We start from the raw sequence: 20,968 nt of genomic DNA, 5'->3' as shown, positions 1-20,968 counted from the left end.
TATGTTGGTGTCACGTCGCACTAGCATTCTAGTAACTACGAAAGAAGTACCTTAAAATAGGTTAATTATTTGAGAATAAGATCTGAAACACCAATCAAAATTTTGTTTATAATGGGCATATCACCAAAGGTATTTACAGCCAAGGAATTAGTACACTGTTAGAATATGAAATATTACAACACTGGAAGGTCCTAAGTCACAACAAACCAATGGGACTAAAGGTGATATTCAAAGGAAACGAGGGGTGAGTAACAAGGGAGGAAAAAGAATCATATACAAATAAATCAAAAGTGAAACTATATACCTAGTGGCCGCTGCTAGATTCTCAATGACAAAAGGACCCAACACCTGAAAGGGGTCAAAACAAAAGTAAAATGAGTGCTCCTTAATGGAGATTTCCGTAGCAGAGGCTCCTGAGTCGGAGAAAACCTCTGACATTGACGGTGAGCTTCCAGGAGAGTTTGATAGATTATAGGAAAAGCGGCTATGATCTCAGCCAAATGGCGAAGCAACTGGGGCTGCCCCTCCTAGAGCATCTGATCTTTTAATACTTCCCATGCCACAGATAATGCATCCAGGCGCTGAGAGAGCTGAAAATTTGGCCCCACAAAGATCACAAACATCATAGCCAATAGTTGACAGACGGCTGAGAGTGGCACCGCAGAACTGAGAGGGATCTTCCAGTGGATCAATAGACTTGTTGGTTAAACCCCTCTGAACACAAATGTCAATCAGGCTCCTCAATTCCTCTTGCTTACCTGGAGGTGCCTTGGAGAAGAGAAGTTCAAGCATCTGCTTGGCATAAGCATAATTCTGAACATCCATATTTCGTTTTATGGCAGTGCGGATGCAATTTATTCGGTGGTTTGCCTGAAGAGGCAAAGAACCTAGATGTCTAGATAGTCTAGCCATCTCATCTTTTGCACTGAGTGCACTTGGGCCTTGGACCTTTTGCAACCTTGTAATTTCCTGCGGGAGAACCAAAGTAATATCCAGTCATGAAAGATGATTTCATGTTTAAAACTAAATAACAAAGATTGAGGCTTGAGATTTTTAATTGGGTATAAAGTAAGCAAATGCTATTGCTAAGCTAGCATATCCACCTCAACAATTAATTCTAACGTTTGAATGCATGAATTGTTGAAGTATCATCAATTAGCATAAACTACCCAGCTAGATACAATGGAAAACAATTGATTTAACTAACGACATATTAAAATTCTGAATAATGGTCCATGTCCCCAGAATAGATACATTCTTGTTCTGTGGAGATCAGTACATTTTAAGATCTCTAATACCATGAGCACAATAAGAAGCCTTTGGAGTTACACCCATACATGATGCAACCGTCCTTAAGTGCTAATGAAAATCATTAAAATCTACTAGCAACAACACAGAACCTAAACAAGGACAGCATCATGACAGAAGAGAAGGAACATTCAACCTAAATTGATATTTGCAAAATCTGACAGAAGCTTAAAACTCTTAGCTCCTAAAATAGTAGCTTGACTATTGAATATTTGGCCAAAATAAAAATCTCACACAGGATGATTAAGAGCTAAATCATAACCTATCACCATCAATCCATTTTAGGATTTAGTCTTTAGTACAAGAAAAAGACAAATGCTGTAGTTTTTAAACGTTGGTGCCTGGAAAACAATGCTGTACCTGAAGAAGTCTTACTGCTATCTTGTACTGAGCACAAATGGTAGCTTGAGCTTTAATATCAGCTCCACGAGAGTTATCCTTAGCCAGTGCCAGAAAAGCTTCATCAAAACAGGATAATGCATCTGGAAGTTGATTCTGCTCAAGATGAGCAAGCCCAGTCCTGAAACATACGGAAGCTGCTGCCCCACGTGGAACCTATCAAGGGAAAATATAAAGTAAATTCAAGAATAAGGGAAGCTACATAATAAACACATCTCCAGAGAATAATAGACGTACAGAGTTGCCAACACACAAGGACAGATTATTGCTACAAAGCCAAATAGGCCAACAGAACCTTTATTCCAAATACCGTTAGGAAATTATTTCGTTTTTTTCCCAGGCAATAAGTTATGCGACTTGAAGTTATTAGGAACATATAGCTGTGTTTATAGAATTACAAAACAAAAGAGCCTTCCATAATTAAGAATGACAGAAACAGAGAGAAATGATAACATAATATGCATATTCACCTGTCCAGGGCGCACAGAGGTTGGAGCAGAAGCAGAGGGAGCAGGTTTTTCTGACTCTGCAGAGTTTGGAACTCCAAGAGCACTAAGATCAAGAGGCTGTGTGGATAGTGGCGTCTGTGCAGGCTGAACTTGAGGCTGTGGCATACCAGCAGCTGGAGCAGAGTATTGTGGAGGAACACCACCATCAGGAAGCCCAATAGAATCAAGAGGAATAGGTCGGTCATGGGCTTGAGGTGGTACCCCACCATCAGGGAGACCAACATCCGATGCAGGTGCAATTACCTGGTCAGGTGGTACCTTTCCACCAACTTCAACCTGTCGAGAAGTTTGATCCAACTTTGAAAGATAAGTTCCTGGAGGAGGCAAAGCAGCTGCAACCTGGAGGGATGGTATTGTGTTTTGGAAAAAGTCCTCAGGTATAGGTCCAGCAGCAATTCCCACACCCTTGGTTGTAGGAGCTGTTTGTGATACCGATGCAGGTTGTATCCATGAGTCAGTACCAAAGAGATCTCCAGGGGCAGAAACTGTAGGGTTAGTCACAGACCCACTGGTAGCAGGATAAGGTTGCTGCTGGCTCTGACCAAGGTCCTGAGAAGCACCAGTCAGTGACTTTGTCCTGCTTATAGGTAGGCCCAAGCCATCACCAAGTCGCTTTGTTGCTTCTTTAATCTTATTGACATCCACAGTGCCTGGTGTAATCGGCTTGTCTCGTATTCTGATCTGTAACTTTTTAGTTTTTGACACTCCCTCCTCATCACTGCTGCTACCATCATCAGCTGTGCCATACATTGTTTTCTTAAATTCTTCAGCAGCTTTAGCCTGTTCATCAGCAGCAGTGGAACTATCATATGGTTTGGTTAAAGTTTCCAGACCCATCAAGGAATCAACCCTGGATTCACCACCCAGAACTCCGTTGGACTTATCTATAGATTTAATCATAGAAGTATGGACTCCATTTGGCTTGTTGTCACCTGCTGCAGGTATAAAGGCCTTGACCAAGCTATCTTCCCTTACTTCAATAATATTACCTCTTCCTTTGATAGAACCAAGGTAAACACCAATATGATCTGTGATAATTGACGGAATGGCACCATCATCAGTCTTCATGTATGGCATAACTTCAGCAGCAAGCTCCCATTGAGGTATACTCTTTAAGTTTGTAGGGGTCTTAATTTCCCAGTTTCCACCACCCCATTCAGGTCCTTTAGGAACCATACTTTCAGCAGCAAAGTTGGCAAAAATGCCTTGTGTCCAACCACTTGAGCGGACTCTTAATATCCTTTCACAATATCGCCTCAATTCTGAATCAGCACCTTCTTCCTCCAGCCTCTGAGCAAGACGCCGCATAGCACTGGGGTTGAGGTGGCATATAAACAGGTCCAGCATGCTTTCATAGTCTGCTATGACTTCAAAAGTTTCCTTTGCACTGTCAAACTGGCCATACCTGCAATTTCAAAATTTGAGTCTCATTAAGCAAAAAAGGACCATAAAATAACAATTCAAACAGGCATGAAGGCGCAACAATGTCAATGGTTAGAAGATCAGAAGATGTATAGTGTTCTTAATAAAGATTACATAATATTAGACAATAATTCTAAAGAAAGATGCTTAAACTAAGAAGCACACAATATTTGTATGTTGAACTTCTGATAAAGATCCCAATGGACACAGATAACTTTAAGATAAAGATTCAAAAAGGTATTTACCACAAACAAAAATTTGTAGTCATCTATCTGAAATTTACATGTACGGAAGGTTGGTATGAATACTAATTCAAATTTTCAGTGCACAATGGTAGCAATCATGATATTAATATGAACTCTAAACCACAGGCCAGCAAACAAGTATCTAGCATGATATATTACAATTTAATCTTCTGAAAAATACCAACAGATCCTCTTCTTTTATAAGAAGGTAGCTATCTCCATTGACAAGAAGTTCCTTAAAAATGTTTAAACCCAGAAATTTAGCAGTGACAAAGACAGTGGTTGATGCTTACTTGATACAGGCATATCCCAACTGGTGGAACCGGTGGAACAAATGAGAGGTTGGTGGGCATTTTGGATAATCCCTAGAACGCACAAACTCATCCTTCAAAACAGATAAAGCAGTAGAAAAACGAAGTGCTTTGATTGCATAGACTCCCCGCAGCACCTAAGTTTGTTTTGTAGCAAGTTCAGAACCAAAAGTAAAAGGGTAGCAAATTGTGAAACATATCACATAATCATTCATTCACCTGAGTGAACTGTGGACCTGCTTGCGATAATGATACTGCAAGATCTCCACAAACTGGAGGACCTCTAGCTAGAATATCAAGAGATCGAGGAGTGATACGTAAGCTGTCAAACCTTAATAAGGTAAAACAGTAGAAAAGTCAGATGTCAAGTTTCATTCATAGATCCACTTTGATTATAGCTAATGCAAAATAGTACATATTTACACATCAAATAGGAGCAAGACTTCAACTAAATGAGTAACATCAGGCATAAAACATTGAAAGTATACAAAGTAAGGGAGTATAAAACCTTGATGTTATTTGGTATAGTATTTCAGAAAGGTCAAGCTTCTGCTCAAAATATTGTTGCATGGTAGCAAAACCAATAAGAAGAGGTTCGAGAAGCCCAATTAGGCAGCTCTTAATCTCAAACCCCTTCTTTTGTCTGGGATTTATATCTGTAGGGTTAGCAAGCAACAACCGATCATTTAACGCCCCAACAAGAGCTGCAGAAAAGAAGATTATCTCAGTAACTCCACAATATAATGATGCAGCACTGAATTGTATTTGATACAATATAATGGCATAAAAAGCAATTGAGAACCAGAAAAATGACAAACCTGCATTTGGCAGGCTAATGGAGAGTATGGTCCTCACTTTCCCATCCCATCCTAAAATGCAAACTGCAGTTGCAGTAGAAAAGAGAAGAGCAGGTCCCACCCACAGAAGGGATCTAAAGTGCGCATGAGTTAGGCAGTCAAACAAATTTACAAATCTTGACTATATACATTACATACATGTATTTGTACAAGCATGCATGCAAATATACACAGTGTAACCACATACGTTGAGAAAAGAACCTCTCTTCCCTTAACAGATTAATGCAGGTTGAATTTACGTTGGTCCAGTCTTGACAAATGATTTATGTCTCAGGCAAAATCAGAGTGCTATTCAAGATGGAAAATAGTAGGAAGAAGCAAAACAAATAAAAGAGAAACAAAACAACTAAAAAGAGAATAAGATGCTAAAATTATATCCCTGTCAGCAACCACAGCTAGTGGATGCAGGCGTTGTTCCAATGAGAGTCGTGGAAACAGGAGATCGAGTCAGAGACAGACTTTCTCTAATATAAGATAAACAAGAGTGATATTCTTTAGCTATACATTGGGTACAGTGACAACAGACCGAAAATATGTGTAAAGTTTTACATGCATGCATGGACACAAGGTTATTCTGTAACATGAAAATGCAGTCATGCATGCATGTGTGTATTTTGTGTCAAAAATTATGCTCCATATTTAGGATATTGAAGGATTTCCTTTGTCAAATTTAGAGGAACTGCTTGCTAGTATGTCAAGATCTGCTGAAACCATAAGCACCCTGTGAGTAGTTATTACTCCTGCAACATAGCCTCTCAAAGTTTCTTGCCAGTGCACCTGCAGATATTGAAAAACATCGTTAAAAATCCTAACTATTAGTTAGATCCTACAGATGGATACATGATTTTGTGCATAAACAGACATACAGGTATACATAGATACATAAAAGCATAGTAAATATGTATGAGTTTCTGTATATGATATGTACGTATTCAGTTCCAGGAGATAAATGCTTTTTTTCTTGGCTATAAAGATGCATGTGTCTTATAGGCAGCTCAAAGTACATTGGAACAGATCCCAAAATAGTCATCATTTCATTTCATCAACATGGCAATATAGCAATCTTGGGATCTTGTACAAGAAAGAAGAAAGTCAGTTGACCTCAGGAACTCCTGGTCTTATATTATTATTATTTTCTAATACATTCATGAACAGAACCTTTCATGAACTGACATTATACACATGCTTATTAGATTGAGATTTCACTAAAAATTAACTAAATATTTAAAGAGAAAGAAAGCGCAGGCATTTGCAAGTAGCAGAGATGGTTAATAAAATTAAATGCTCTGTTACTTTAGTTAATATATATATAACTGCATTAAACTTTATTTAAGAATTTTATTGTTATATTTAAAAGGCTTTCATGAAATAAACACATCAAAAGTCATCCTTAAAAAGTTGAATTACTAACCTGAAGCACAATCTCATTTGCTTTTAACCTTATAGTCTTTTTCCCTTCTGTTTTCGTTGATATATAGTGGCCATCAGAGGTTGAAAGATGGTATCCTTGAACCAACTTTGCCAAGCCAATCTGCTTCCCATTACAAGCAAACATCAAAGTTGACTCTGCAACCACAGAAGATATTGATCAGTATCACGTATTACAAATGATGATATCCGATATGAAGAATCATATGCCCCCAAGCACCTATAGGAGTGGAAAATATACGATCGACTTCAGTTTCAAACATAAATGACACAGGACCCTGAATAGAACTAGCTTTTGCATCCACGGGTTGATCAGGTAAAAGATTTGGCTCAACTGCACCATTTTTTCCATCAACTTCTTCTAAAGCCAACCCTGGAAGAATATACAAAGCCAGTCCAGACTTATCTTCATCAAGAATAGCAAAATGATTTTCATTGGGGCCGATAAATGCTGCATCGCAACCTAAAAATTCACAAGGAAAATTATCATAGACAAAGTAGTCTGGTTGAGGCATATACAAAGAGAAAATAGCAGGTAACACATGCAAAGCAAACATGCTTAACAGACAGACATACCCTTGATTGTGCTTCCTTTGCTGTTAGCCAACTTTAAATCAGTATTTTCCCAGTAAAGGACCACCTCATGTGTAGTGCCACTAAACTCATAAACAATGAGAAACAAGTGCCGCTTCTTACCATAAACCATATGTTTAGGATAATATTCCACATTTGCTGGCATCTGCAAGCAAAACCTATTGTTAAGGATCACAGCCTTGTCATAACAATAAAAATACATCTCTTTCAGCATTTACCGATGTGAAAAGTTTCTTGTAAATGCTATCTGCTCCAGAACAAAGATTATAAGCCATAAGGTTCCCACCATCCACATAAAAAGCCCTGACAGGGTAATGAAGAACCCGGTTCTCCTTATTGAAGAAATTGAGCTCCAAATGAAAAGGCTGCCAAAAAAATCCAGTCATGTTAGATAAAAGCTAACCAAAGGCAACATAGATTTTGATGCGTATTCAATATCACCAGCCAAGGTACCTCACAAACGGGAATGTACTTCAGTTGATGTTTAGAATTTAAAATAGAGATGAGAGGCAGCCTAGATATAGGAGCAGTTTTCGCATGACCTTCCATGAAATGCTGCAACAATCAAGAAAGATGATGAATTAAAGGTAAATCACTCCTCCTCCCCATCCCTCTCCTCCCTCACCCCCCCCCCCCCAAAAAAAATAAAAAACACTTTACAATTTAGAAATTAATACATAAAATAAATAGCTTAATTTGATATGAATAAGGTTGGAAGAGGAAGAAATATACACTATAGAGGAATGCCTTCCGTGCAATGTCTGAAATTGTAAGATTACTTTCACTGCCATGAAATAAATAAGTGGTCATTCATAAACATCCCACGATTGTATCATCAAACGAAATCACTACCAAGATAGGAATTTATGCACAACAATATGGAATAGCTATAAATGTATGATCATTAATCCCAAAGTAATTAAAGATTTCAACCTCCAAACTAAACAGGTTTGTCAGCACATCCAGATTTAAGTTCCAAACACCGACTGTGCTTACAAAGACCAGTTTGCTTGATAACAAATCTAACTCACCCCTTAATGTCTTGCTCTTGCAGTTGTGCTTGAAGCTGATGGTCAGCCAAAATTCCTGAGGCACCCATGGATGAGAGCTTCTCCTTTAAGATAGATGCTGCATGTGATATCAACTTTCAGAAAATACAGTCAAAGAATTAAGTATAATGAATAACCATGGCATGATATTCAGAAAAAAATTATATAATTTAGAGTAAAAACATAAAAAGCATAAAGAGCTTTCTTTATTTTCTAATCAGAAAGTTAGCAAATGTATACAGCATGATAAACATAAAATGAGCAATAGTTTCAAGATTATATGAGTACAGATTCTGTAAAAGCAGTGCCCAACAAAACAATACATTCGAAACTGTTTACATCACATCAATGAGGTTAGAATTTTCCATAAGCTCGTGCTCAATAAGAAATCAAATGTCATAATATATTGATATAAACTGCTTTTATAATTGCTGTAAGAAACTTAACACTTGGCATCAAGCATATTAAGAAATTATAGTGGCATAAATTATTTAAAAATGGAATGTTTTCTTCATATGCAACAATGCAAATGTAGGCAGATTAACTAAACGTCCACCTGAAGATCCCCTGGCACTTTGCAGAACAGCAAAGAGCTGTTTCCTTCCTTCCCTAGTGTAAGCAGCCCTATTCTTCAAGTTGTCACCGCCAGTCATATTCTGTCATAGAAAATGCACATTTATACTACAGAAATTAACAAACAGTTTATAATGCAATGATATAGGTGAGTGCTCTTAACTGCAAAAAGCAGAGCTGCTAAATTCAATTTTGGGTGAACTTCCAAAGCTCTTATTCGTGGTAAAGGATAAACTGCTTCCCCACCCTGCTGAGCCAGAATGCGTGGGATGTCCAATGATTCAATTGCTGCAAAGAAAACAGTAGAAGATCTGTGTATGTGATTTCCATTTAAGATAAACATGTATGTATATCCTCCCTTCACAGAATGTTTGTGTCAGTAACTTACAAGCAGGCTCAAAAAAATTTACTTGCGTGGGAGGTTTATTCGGATTAACCATCAACCGTGTTTTCCACACTTGTAGAGTTCCATCCTTGGCAAGAGTGACAAGCAAACGCAACATTGGGAGCCAAGCAACTGATGCAATAGGTTGAGAACCCACCTGTACACTGCATGGCAGAAACAGAATATTTCAACAGAGAAGTGCCTAGAATATCGTCTTCTACTCCTATCAGCACATAGAACACAAAGGCCTTAAAAGAAGAAAAGAAAAGGAAGATGAAAGGAGAAACTGACGGAAAAAAATGCTTACATTCCAATCATTATAGGTCTCTCTGTTGATACATCCCAGGCAAGAAGCGTACCACGTCTATCACCAACAAAAATCCATTCCAGTGTTGGATGAAAAGCAAATGCACCAGCACCAAGGAGCTTAATGGTATTATCAACTGAAAGAAACAAGGCAGAAAAAAGTAATATGACCTTTGAACATGACCAATATAATAAAATCCATAAAAATTGAAGAATCAGTTCGTCAACTTACGTTGTAGTGTGTAATGAACTGCATATGTATGAATGTTGTAAGCCCTAATCAAACCGTCTGCATACGCTACATACTTTTTTTTTTCCAGAGAAGAGGAGACAGGAACCAGAAAATTAACAGCTGTTTAGTACATTCTTAATCATGAGAATGAAAAAGATCATTTAGTAGTGATACAAATCATTAATTAGACAGGTAAATGGATCAGATTTTGGTCCAACAGCTATTTGATTAGTTGGATATGTCACAACAAAAAACAGTGGCTAGCTACTCAGATAATTTAATAGAGCAGATTTCTTATTGATCTGTTTGCAACATGAATTAATTTGAGATTTTGAAAATTCAGTTGCAGCCAAGAAGAAAAGATCCATTTCAGCAATGATTCCATCAGAATTAAACTAACAAGAATATTCAGCATCCAGCACTTTGATATTACAGTACATTTCTCATGTGCACTCAAAGAGCAGGCAAAAAGCAAGCAGATTCAAAGTTCAATTTCATGCCTATATAAGTATATCCCAACCATTGAAGCCTCTAATGATTTTTAACTCAAGCAGGAACTACATCTCAGAAAAAACATGAACATCTCAGCAAATAAATACATTTACAACCCTGTCATAAAGCAACAAAAAATAATAACAATGATAAGAATAAATTATCCCAGGATAATGAAATATGTACCAGAACAGGTAGTCGAGGATGACAAGCAAGATTAACAATCGGTTTTTTCAAGTCTGTCTTTATTTTTGTAGGTGCTCTCCCACCCTCAACGGTCCCAACAACTTCATGCATGACAACTAAAGAATTAGAAATGACTTTTATAACTTCCATAGCACAATAGGATGGTGTAAGCATAGAAGAATTTAAAATTAGAAAACACGAGGAAACCAACCTGTTACACTCATTCTCTTATGAAAACCAAAAAACACAACAGGTTGGAGAGGTGTCAAAGCAAGATGGACTTCTGCATCAGACGAAATGTGTTCCATCTTCTTTTCAGGGGAATGTAAAACACAAGTTTGCTCAGCATCAAAGTCACAGGAACGTATTGTACAATCCTGCAACATGAAATTTTCAGAAAAATAAAGGTTATGATTAGCGTAAGAGAACTTCATATAGGCAAGCGACCATTCATGTAAAACAAGAGCTTCAAGAGCTAAACAACCATAGTCATTATTGCATTGAACCAAAACGTCAGAGAAGGATATTTACTTTCTTCAAAATGCAATCTAATGTTCAAGTACAAAAAAAAAAAGATAAAGTCAGTTGCAACTCAGGTCTGGGTGTCCACTGCTGGTATCTGCATGTCTACCTTGCCTTTTGCTTAAAGTTAAGGACTCACGGAGTCAGCTTAAAATGATCCAAAAGTAGGATACGGACATGTGTGTCTCACTCCCCTTTTGCTTAAAGTTTTAGACTTGCGAAGTCGGCTTAAAAGGCTCTAAAAGTAACATACAGACACATCAATACGTCTTATAATAATATATTAAAGATATACAAATGCAATACCATATATAAATAATTTTTATTTTTTAATTTAGGCTCTAATTAAAAAGAAAACCCTTCTCTTTTTCTTATTTTATTATCAGTGTTGATTTTAAATAGTTTTATTCTAGCAAAAACACTTTTTTAAAAGGATTATTATCTCAAAGCTCAAACCCATATAATTATTAGCTAGGCAAGAGCCTAAGAGATATCCTTTTGTTTTTTGGGCTAGACTAAGACTAATTCGAATGGAATTTGGACCTGACTATTAGCTCCTTGCACTAGCCCAAGTTATAATTAAAAGGAAATCCCTAAATTTTCTCCTATTCTTCTTCATCTTCTTCAGCGCTGCAGCAGAAATAAGTTTTCTTCTCCTTTTTTGCCAGCCAGCAGCATAACACAGACTTGGATTCCCTCCCTCCCTTTCTCTATTCTTCTTCTTCGTCTTCCAGCTGCAATCGTAGCTAGTCAAACGGAGCAGAGACTATGTTTGTATGGTTGATGACTCGTCAGACACATATATCGTACCCATAACAGTGTGGTGTCATGTCGACACCAGTACAATGACCCAAAATAACGAGTCCATGTAACAAAGACTATGTAACAGAGACGCTGACCTTCAGGAAAACATAAAAAATTGCACACTAGGATCTTAACAGGAATTTCAGAATAATGAATAAACTACCGAATTTTGCTTATTATCACATAGGTCTGACATTCTATATATCTACATAGCCTGCTTCGCATCACCATTCTCAAGACTTAGGAACAACTGCGTGAAATATATGATCCTTAGTAGGTTCTAATAAAACATCTTAAGTCAACATGTTTTGTTAATAATTGGAGAGCAGGAAAAAAAAACGAATCTGTTAAGTCAGCTATCTACAAGATCAATGCCACACATTGAAAAAACACACCCTACTTTAGAATGCCACTACAACCTTAGAAACAAAACAAATTCAAACGGTTTCCTCATTCTGGACTGATTTTAAAGGAACATATCGAATGGCAGTAAAATCTTAAGCTTGTACTAATACCAATATTATGCTCTTCCATCTGCAATAACTGATTTAAAGATTGTACTTATACCAATCTTAATATGCAGTAATTCAATTCTATCAAAAATTTTCGAAGCTAAAAAAATTCAAATTTCGGAACCAACCTCAAGAATAGCAATGACAGAGTGGCCACTTGTAGGACTGTAAGACATTCGAACCACGGGCGAGCCAATGTCTATAGTTGATAACTTGCTTCCCGTTAAAGCATCAAATTCTGCAACCAAAAAAGACCCAAGATTTTCCCTTTAAAGCTGATTCAGCTTCTAAACTATAAGAATTTTCAAATTTCAAAATCCATCCAAATTCTAAGAAAAAAAAACACAAAGACAAATTAGCAAGGGTTCTAGTTGCTATTACCGATGATGTAAGAGCCGATGGCGGCGGCAACGAGAGCCTGAGTAGGATGAAAAGCGGCTGCGTGAGGCTGTAACGGTTTGAGAATGCCTCGAGCCACATGCCGTAGATCCAAGTGTTGCAACGTGGTCCACTCCATTGATTCTTTGCAACTCTCTCTATCTCCCGCCTTATAAACCATAAAAGAAACAACAAAGTTCAGCTCTGAAGAAATGTAAGCAGACAAACCAGCAAAATTTCGAACCAAAACTCGGGATCCGAAAAGGAAAATCAGAAATGAGAAGAGAAGGGACAAATGGATCTGATCTGGATTGCAATAGGGAAGTGAAGGGAATTCTGATGTTAATTTGATTACCTTTTGCTTTCTTATGTGAAGAGGGAGTTCATCTAGAATTCCTTCGAAAGAGAAATATGGAGAAGAAGAAGATCGAGAAACAACTATGAAGGCTGATGAAATTCAAGAGACAACGAGGTAGAGAACTCTGCGGCAGAGTCGGAGAGTGACGGAGACAGGAGGATTTGGGCCCCTGTTATGATAAACCCATGTCTTAAATTCTTGTCGGTTTAGTTACTGTAGTCCTCCTTGAAGACTAAGCGAGCATTGCTTGGACCTTGGTAGTATGGTAATGGGGAAACTGGAATTTGGGCCGTACCTTTTAAAGCCCATTTGGGCTTCGTTGTCTAGGCTAATAGGGCTGCTTGAAGACTATTCGTATTTTCTTTGGACATTTTATTGAGATGAATTTATGGGCCCAATTGAACTGGGCCAAGGTTGGGCTTAGGCTTTACAGTTTTAAAGTTGTGTTTGGTTTTTTTGGCAAATTCCAAAGAAAAATGAGGAAAATAAAATAAACATAATATCTAAAAGAATCTTTAAATTATTCAAGAAAAATTAAATAATTTTTATTAAATTTTATATATGTAGTCCGATTTAAGAATCATGTATTCTTAATAATCGGCAAGGAAAAAGGAAATTTTTTCGAAAAATATGGAGAAAAATCTTTTAAAAATGAAAACTTTTACTTCTTCTTTTTTTTTCAATTTTTAGTTTTCCTTCGAAATATCTTTCCCCTCAAAATTTTCATGAATAAAAAAAAGAGCTAAACACAGCACCAACAATTTCAATTAATGCTTTGCAACTTAATCAGTGTTAAAATAAGTCCTATTTGTTTTTTTTTATGAACATGTAATTGGTGCATACAAAGAATCCCACATCTGAAAGAAAGGAATCTGAAGATCCATGTCACTTCATAGAAGGAAAGGATAGAAAAGTAGTTTTGTTTGAGAATAAAAAGGATGATAATTACCCTACATTCAAAAAAAATGTGGGGTATCAGAAAAGGACAGTTCAGAGAAACCAGGAAAAAATAATAATTATTATTTTTGCTCCCACAAGTCTGACCTTTATGGGTTGGTCAATGGTTCCATTCTTTCTTTTTGCTTTGTTGTTTTTACCCTGTAAAAGTACTATCGATTTAAAGGCTTGGGGCACCTAACTCTTGCACTACTCTCTCTCTCTCTGTCTGAGTGAATCAATGAATCACACTCAGAAAAAGATGAAAAGTTAAACTATGCACACACCCGATTGATGGAATTGAATGTAAAAAAAGAAAGAAAAGGGCTTTGTTTTGAGACATTTTCAGGCAGATTTATTGTTGGAAAAACTCATTTGTCATCTTGAAAGATTGGTGTTGTGGGGAAAATATATGGTCCCATTGCAATGAAGAAATGAATTATAGAAGTATTTATACTCCAATCATTTGCTTAATGTTGGAGGCGTTCTCTTGTGACATCTGATATAGATTGCTAACCATCATCATAACCTTGCAATCAATGTCACCAAAAATCATCATTGGAAAGTGCCTACCACGCTCTCTTCCCAGGGACGAAAGCTTTATCCGAAGCCACGAATCGGAGGCTCAGTTAAGACTGAAACGCGCCTGAACGGCTCCTTCCTATCCAAATTCAGCCGCAGAGTTCTTCGGAGGGTAGGGGCCATATACAAGTTGAATATGAAAACTTAATAGGTATTGAAAGCTGTATTTAAAGCTGCGTTTGTCTTCATGTAGAGCTCATCCAAATTCTCCATCTCACTTTGGATTTCTTGGACGATACTGAGGAATAAGACACCTCTAATAAAGCAGAATATTGGGTGGAATGTAATGAAATTGACAGAACGCCATATATATCCTCCCATTCCTTCTTTCTTCCTTATTTTTTTCTTTCATTTCTTGTGTTTTTCCCTTTTTTTTGTCTTCTTGAAGGGGAAAAGCATGCAAGTTGCCTATTAGATCATGAAAATGACCACAGTCATCTTTCGGTGCTCTAACTTTCAACCAATATCGTTGGGTTTTCGTAGTTTTTCTTTTAACCTCTGTTAAGCATCCGGAGTAGCATTTTCAGTGCAAACGTTTTTCCTAGCGGTAGCATGCCTGTAAGGCTAATTATTAGGACAAAAATCTCTTTGATCTGTCCAATGTCACAGGTCAAAATATTAAAATATAATCAACAACGACAAGCAAGCAAGCAAGCAGCGCCAATGAAAACAAAAGAACATGGCAGGCATTGGAAGATCTAGAGCCGGGAAACATAAGCCACATACTCAGGAAGGGATTGAAAGCTTGATTTGAAGAAGAATAAGACTTGTTGAGAGAAGTCCCACCGATCAGCTAAATCGAGGAGGAAGATCTAGATCCTTAAAAACATGGGCCATTCATGACCAGGGTTCTTACAGGACTCAAAAAGTTTGAGATAGGACTTCCACTAGCTGGGTCCCACAGTTAATGATTGAATGTGGGAAGGGAGTATCTTCCCTTTCACTTCTGCAACAACCAGACCAATAGACAGTCTAGCTGGCGTCCTTATCTAAAAAAGAAGCTCTAGCTAGCTAGGAAAAATATGCTTGTATAGGATGGGGATTCTTGCATACGTTAGAGGAATCCTAGTCTCAAAATGAGTCGTGAATGTGTGTCAATTTAGTCCATAGAAAAATGGGCTGGTGGGGTTGTCGGCGGGGCAAAGATGACTACAGCCAGTGCTTGGATAGTTCGCGACAAAAATATCTTGTGTATAAAAAGTTCATTCTTGAACACCTTTCAGCTTTCGACCTTGCCCACAATCATAAGAGGAAATCAAGAACAATATCAATAGCTACTTGATTCGTTCGATTATATTCATTTCTCATCATATTTTTAGTGTGGGGAGAAAATCCTTCAAAAAGACGTGGTTGCAGCTAGTTAATTAGTGTTATACTTCTTCATAAATATTCCGAAAATAAAATAGAAAAGATGAAGAAAGAAATGGTAGCATTATACTGTAAAACATTACATCCCTAGGCATTCTAATTAACAGACTCTGAAGGCAAAACAGTTCTCATTTCTTATTCTTATCTTGTTCTTGTCCTCATTTTTGCATCTTAGGTGAGGCCTAAATTCAGCGGTTAAGACACAACTTTCGGACAGGCAAGTGGCTCTCCCTTTGCCTTATTTAGAAAGCTTTAAAGTTAATTAAGATATGGTCGAAAACAAAAAGAACACCCTTGAAACAACATAAAAGATGCTATCCAACTTGCCGTGTCTTATTGTTCCTCATCTGTTGCATGACTGGTAAGCCGCGTAACTCAGGTAATTCATTCTTTTTACTTCTGTTTGGTACTAATGGTTGAAATTCCCCCTTGGGTTTTCTAATTACTTTAAGCTATGTGGTTTGGGTACATTGCTATAGCTGGCTTCAGAAGGATAGTCTACATTTTATGATATACATGAATAATTGGAGTTGTATATGTCATCAAAGGCAAATTTTCGATTTAGGTTTTAGTAAGAATTATAATTGATCAAGCACTTAGTGATTGGGTATTTTCACATTATAGAATATATGTAGAATTCATATACAAGATGGTGAAATTACACAACAGTTGAATAGCTTTAATGGGTTGTACTAGAATTTTTTCAATCATACGAAAGGAACATGGATGGATGCGTCGTCCTTTAATTTGTGAAGTTAACCACGGAGGTTGACCTGGAAATATATGCTTGTGCACTTGGCAGTTAGCCCGGGAAGAACAACTTGGCATTAGGTGCTGAACTTTCCATGTGCCCGAAGTCCTGGAAGAGCCTAGTAGGTCCGTCTAAGCATTTTCACTTTTTTTTTTCCACAAAATATTCTCAAAGGATGGAAGCAAAGCGAAACTAACTGATGCTATATTCCTTCTTTACAGGACCAATTGGCAAGAATTTACTGGCTAGGAAACCAGGAGGGTTGTGCACATGTGATGTCCCCATACCAATCATCCCAAACAATTTGCTAAGGCAATGTAAATCATATGGGATATGATATCTCTCATATCAGGACCAAGAAGAAAAAAAGAGGCCCTACACAGTACGAAAAAACAATCTCATATATGAAGGAAACTAGTTCTTTTGCTATACTGTTTTTCATATAGACGGTGTAAAGCACAGATAAATGTAGTTGCCTCGTGTGAAGGCCAGGAGGCTGGGAACAAACCTACCTTCTTGGGAAAGCAGTTGAGTTTGCCATCAATTTTTTTAAAAAAAAATTTTGGCAACAAATTCCTAGAAAGTGAAGGAAAATCTTGGCCCTGTTTGAAATTTCCTTTGAACTTGTTGGAAACCTGTTGGAATTTGGAAGACTCTAAAACTTTGTCTCTACTTGATAAGAAAGGGCAAAGGCTAAACTGTTCAATATTGAACATGGATTTTAATCCTGAACAGCATGGTAGAGATGGGACTATATATGTATATATATAGTTGGCATTTGCTACCCTGCCCTGTTAGTCTGTTACAATTAGGTAACGCTCCAACTAGCTAACCCCAACACTCTTTAGGCATATGGACCAATGACCATTGATGTTAATAAAACAAGGATACTTCCTTAAAAAGCTTGAAAAATGACATTTTAGCAACCAAGCAAAGTTTTCAGGAAAGAGTCGTGATTCAGGATTAATCACTAGAATTCAGAGATTCATCATTCCATATATGATGATGGAGTGAGAGAAGAAATAAAATGGTGGGGTTATATAAAAGGGAGGCAAGACTCTAATGTAAGAGAGGTTTAAATCAAAGTGCCTCTCACTTAGGAGGCAATGACTTAGATAGCAGCTTGTAACCACAGTCCCATCTGCTCTCTCATTTTCCTGTGAACTATAAGATCTCTTATATCTTTCGGACAGGGAAAATTGAGAGATTCAAGTATCAAACACTATAAAACTATTGCTGTTGCTGTTGCTGTTCTTATCTGGTTTTTAACTCTTTGTACCTCACAAGGTTTGCTAAAGATGCGCAGCATGGCAAGCTCCAGCTCCACCAAAGGCATCGCCGCCATTGTAGGCGTCGGGCCCAAGCTTGGACGATCTATTGCCCGCAAGTTTGCTCATGAAGGATATACTGTCGCCATCCTGGCCCGGGACTTAGGTGCCCTCTTTCTTTAGCTTTGAAAATGTTTCCCTTTTTTCTTTTTCCCTTTTATCCATTATCGCTCTTTCCAGTGCTAATCAGTGGATTACATGTTTTCCAGGAAGATTGTCGAGATTCGCAGATGAGATAGCCAGAGCAGAGAAAGCGCAAGTCTTTGCAATTAGAATAGACTGCTCGGATTCTAGAAGTGTTAGGGAAGCATTTGAAGGGGTTCTTTCACTAGGATTTGTAGAAGTTCTGGTGTACAATGCAAATCAGCGAGTTTCTTGGCACCCCACAAACTTCACTGACATTAAAATTGATTCCTTTGAGAAATCTCTTGCTGTGTCATCCCTTGGTGCTTTCCTTTGCGCTCAACAGGTACCCCTTCTAGTTTCCTCATAGTTCGCCAAGCAGAAATATCCCAATCCATATCTGAAGCCTATCTTTTGCTTTTGTCTTGTTAGATTTCAGCTTTTGTTTCATTGGTTTCATTATCAAATTTTTGAAGGAAGTTTACTTTTGTTGTAACATGCTAATTGATGAAAGGTACTTCCCGGGATGGTGGAAAGAGGAAAAGGAACGATTCTCTTCACTGGCTGCTCAGCTTCACTCAACGGCATTGCTGGTTTCTCTGAACTATGTAATTTTCACCCCCAGTTAAACATATCAGAAAACTAACCCAACCCAATTTAAAAAACAAAAAAAAATGAGAATAATTTAGCAGTTTCTTGTACATGAAACAGGCTGTGGAAAGTTTGCCCTGAGAGCATTATCACAATGCCTGGCAAGAGAGTTCCAGCCTCTTGGTGTCCATGTTGCCCATATTATCATTGACGGGGTTATAGGTCCACCCAGGTATAAAACTATTCTTGATGAATCCTATCCCATATTCATGGAGACAAAAACTCCAAATTAGAGTAAAATTATGAGATATATTCTAGAAAAATTATTTTTTAAATAAAAGGTGGGAACGTACAACTGAAAAGTCTCCGCAATCAAGAGGCGATGGTTACTGAAAAAACTGATGAATGATGAGCAATAAATGTGAAATGCAAATGCAGGGGACCATCGGCATCGCAGCGAGGGTTGGTTGGGGAGCAAAAGCAAAGCGGAGGGGGAGGGGACGGGGCCGCCATGATGATGGACCCAGACGCGTTGGCTCAGACCTACTGGCACCTGCATGTTCAAGACCGGACCGCTTGGACCCAGGAGATTGACCTCCGTCCCTCCATCACCAGATTCTATTAGCCACTCAATTCCATCCCTTTCTCTCCTTACAATATATATCTTCCCATTTGCTCGACTCCCTCCTCAAATCATTTGCAATTTCTACTATCATTATCATCTACTCCAATAGTTTCCATTTCTTGTACACTTATCTTGTTGTTTGGGACAAGGCACCTGAATTGGATCTCAAAGTGTCCTTGGAACTGGCACTTCAAGATTTGCTATGTAAAAGATTCACTCAAGGTTTTTTTTTTTTTTTCTCCTTCTCCATAAGGAGTTTGAAAAGTATAAATACTTGTTGGTTTATAATTCGAGCTAATGTGTTAAATACATCTTGGTGCAATGTCACGTTGTTTAATGTTCGTATGTGTTTTTAAAGTTTTTTCACTACTCATTTTCATATCAAAATTAAATTCTTTGGTGGAATTCAACTAGGGATGTTAACATATATGATAGTCATTATTTTAAAAATACTTTAACTCAAATTCTATTAATTGATAAGGTATTCGTATTTTATAAATAACCGATTAAATTTTTAAATTGTTATTCGCACTTGTATTCAAATAACCTAAACACTATCCGTTAAATATTACTTAACAAAAAAAATTATCCGTTAAATATCTATACTAGCTAAATATCTAATTAAAATAAACTTAAAATTAATTTTTATTATAGTATTAAGGAAAATTAAATTAATAAATTAAAATTAATTCATTAAAAACTAAATTAAAATTTAAAATCTTATTTAAAACAATTAATGAATTTTGATAAGAATTACATTAATTATAAAAAATTTATAAACCAAAAATAATATATAATAAAAATTTAATATTAAAAATTATTACTTATAATCTAATTCGAGTACCTCAAGACTACTATCCGAATATGTAGCAAGCATTAATTTTACTACTTGAACTTTGTTCAAACTCAATACTAAGGTACCTTAATTTTAGTAATTGTAGATCATATAAAATATCCGATTACAAAATAACCATTAACATACTTAAATTCAACTAATTAAATAAAAATAGTTAATCTTAACTTTTAAAATAATATATAATTTAATATTCATCTAAATATTCAAATATTATAGTCAAATATATATAAATCAATAAAGTGTTTTCAGGCTCTCCATAAATTAAGAAAAAATATATCCATGCACTATAATTTTCTTTTCATAAATTATTAGACATGAAAAGATAAAAAATGTCACCTCATACTTATTTGTAGTAACCAAATGGTACAAAGGTATTTAGAAATATTTCACGTCAAAAAATTATTTCAATCGAGTTATTATTAATTATTTTTTTCATCACAAACAGTTGGAGGAAGAGGAAAATATCTTTGTCGGTTTTTAGGTGATAGTGTTATAATATTGAGTGGTCCGCGAAAGAAAGTTGAGGCGTTTGATGAGGGACATTTGGTTGCATGGATAAAATCAGGACTTCGTGTTCTAATTTAGGACACACAGCCTCCCCCCCACCCAAAGTGAAAAAATTGGCTTAAATCATCAGTCATTACCCATTGGTGGCTAGGAATAGTAATAAAAATAACAAAAGGTGTCTTTCAGGAAAATTAGGGAGCAGAAGATTGACAATCCTTCCTTCAGGAGCCGTCATTCGTGGGTTCCTGCCCTATCATGTCTGGTCCTGAAAAGGGGATTTTGATGTACGTTCTAGTCTAATCATAGGAAGATGGTCTTTGGGTTTTCAATTAAGGTGCCTAATACGGCTCAAAATCAGTCCATTCTGGAGACATGGAAAGGCGGATTAGGAAGATGATTAAGGGGTTAACGATGATTAAGGGGGCTGGCCA

The 20,968-nt window shown here is 37.0% G+C and overlaps 2 protein-coding genes across 3 annotated transcripts; one reads left to right on the top strand and one right to left on the bottom strand.

The window, feature by feature from the left end:
* Positions 1–83: 83 nt before the first annotated feature.
* Positions 84–13,020, bottom strand: LOC110429464 (Transducin/WD40 repeat-like superfamily protein). Of its 2 annotated transcripts, none has more exons than XM_021445518.1 (25): positions 12,868–13,020; positions 12,516–12,681; positions 12,263–12,372; positions 10,508–10,673; positions 10,297–10,412; positions 9,619–9,691; positions 9,388–9,523; positions 9,084–9,244; positions 8,859–8,983; positions 8,679–8,778; positions 8,105–8,201; positions 7,806–7,857; positions 7,527–7,628; positions 7,292–7,438; positions 7,056–7,218; positions 6,700–6,942; positions 6,463–6,617; positions 5,700–5,828; positions 5,013–5,130; positions 4,703–4,898; positions 4,414–4,525; positions 4,177–4,331; positions 2,178–3,621; positions 1,669–1,863; positions 84–969 (listed from the first exon to the last, which is right to left on the bottom strand). In XM_021445518.1, the coding sequence occupies exons 2-25, from the start codon at positions 12,649–12,651 to the stop codon at positions 493–495; spliced, it is 4,908 nt and encodes a 1,635-aa protein (XP_021301193.1). In that variant the 5' UTR covers positions 12,652–12,681; positions 12,868–13,020; the 3' UTR covers positions 84–492. The 2 variants fall into 2 exon arrangements, with proteins under 2 accessions (XP_021301193.1, XP_021301194.1); XM_021445519.1 differs by having other exon boundaries at positions 10,297–10,397.
* A 4,537-nt stretch (positions 13,021–17,557) lies between these two features.
* LOC110409622 (NAD(P)-binding Rossmann-fold superfamily protein) lies at positions 17,558–19,370 on the top strand. Its single transcript, XM_021419036.1, has 5 exons — positions 17,558–17,941; positions 18,045–18,304; positions 18,473–18,566; positions 18,670–18,781; positions 18,988–19,370. The coding sequence occupies exons 1-5, from the start codon at positions 17,806–17,808 to the stop codon at positions 19,172–19,174; spliced, it is 789 nt and encodes a 262-aa protein (XP_021274711.1). The 5' UTR covers positions 17,558–17,805; the 3' UTR covers positions 19,175–19,370.
* Positions 19,371–20,968: the final 1,598 nt, after the last annotated feature.

Source organism: Theobroma umbraticum, unplaced genomic scaffold (genome assembly GCF_002168275.2).
Source record: "Theobroma umbraticum cultivar Fairchild unplaced genomic scaffold, ASM216827v3 scaffold_44.0, whole genome shotgun sequence".
In the NCBI taxonomy this organism is placed as follows: Eukaryota; Viridiplantae; Streptophyta; class Magnoliopsida; order Malvales; family Malvaceae; genus Theobroma; species Theobroma umbraticum.
Note: the sequence above shows the minus strand (reverse complement) of the source record. Positions and strands in the feature narration are given on the sequence as shown.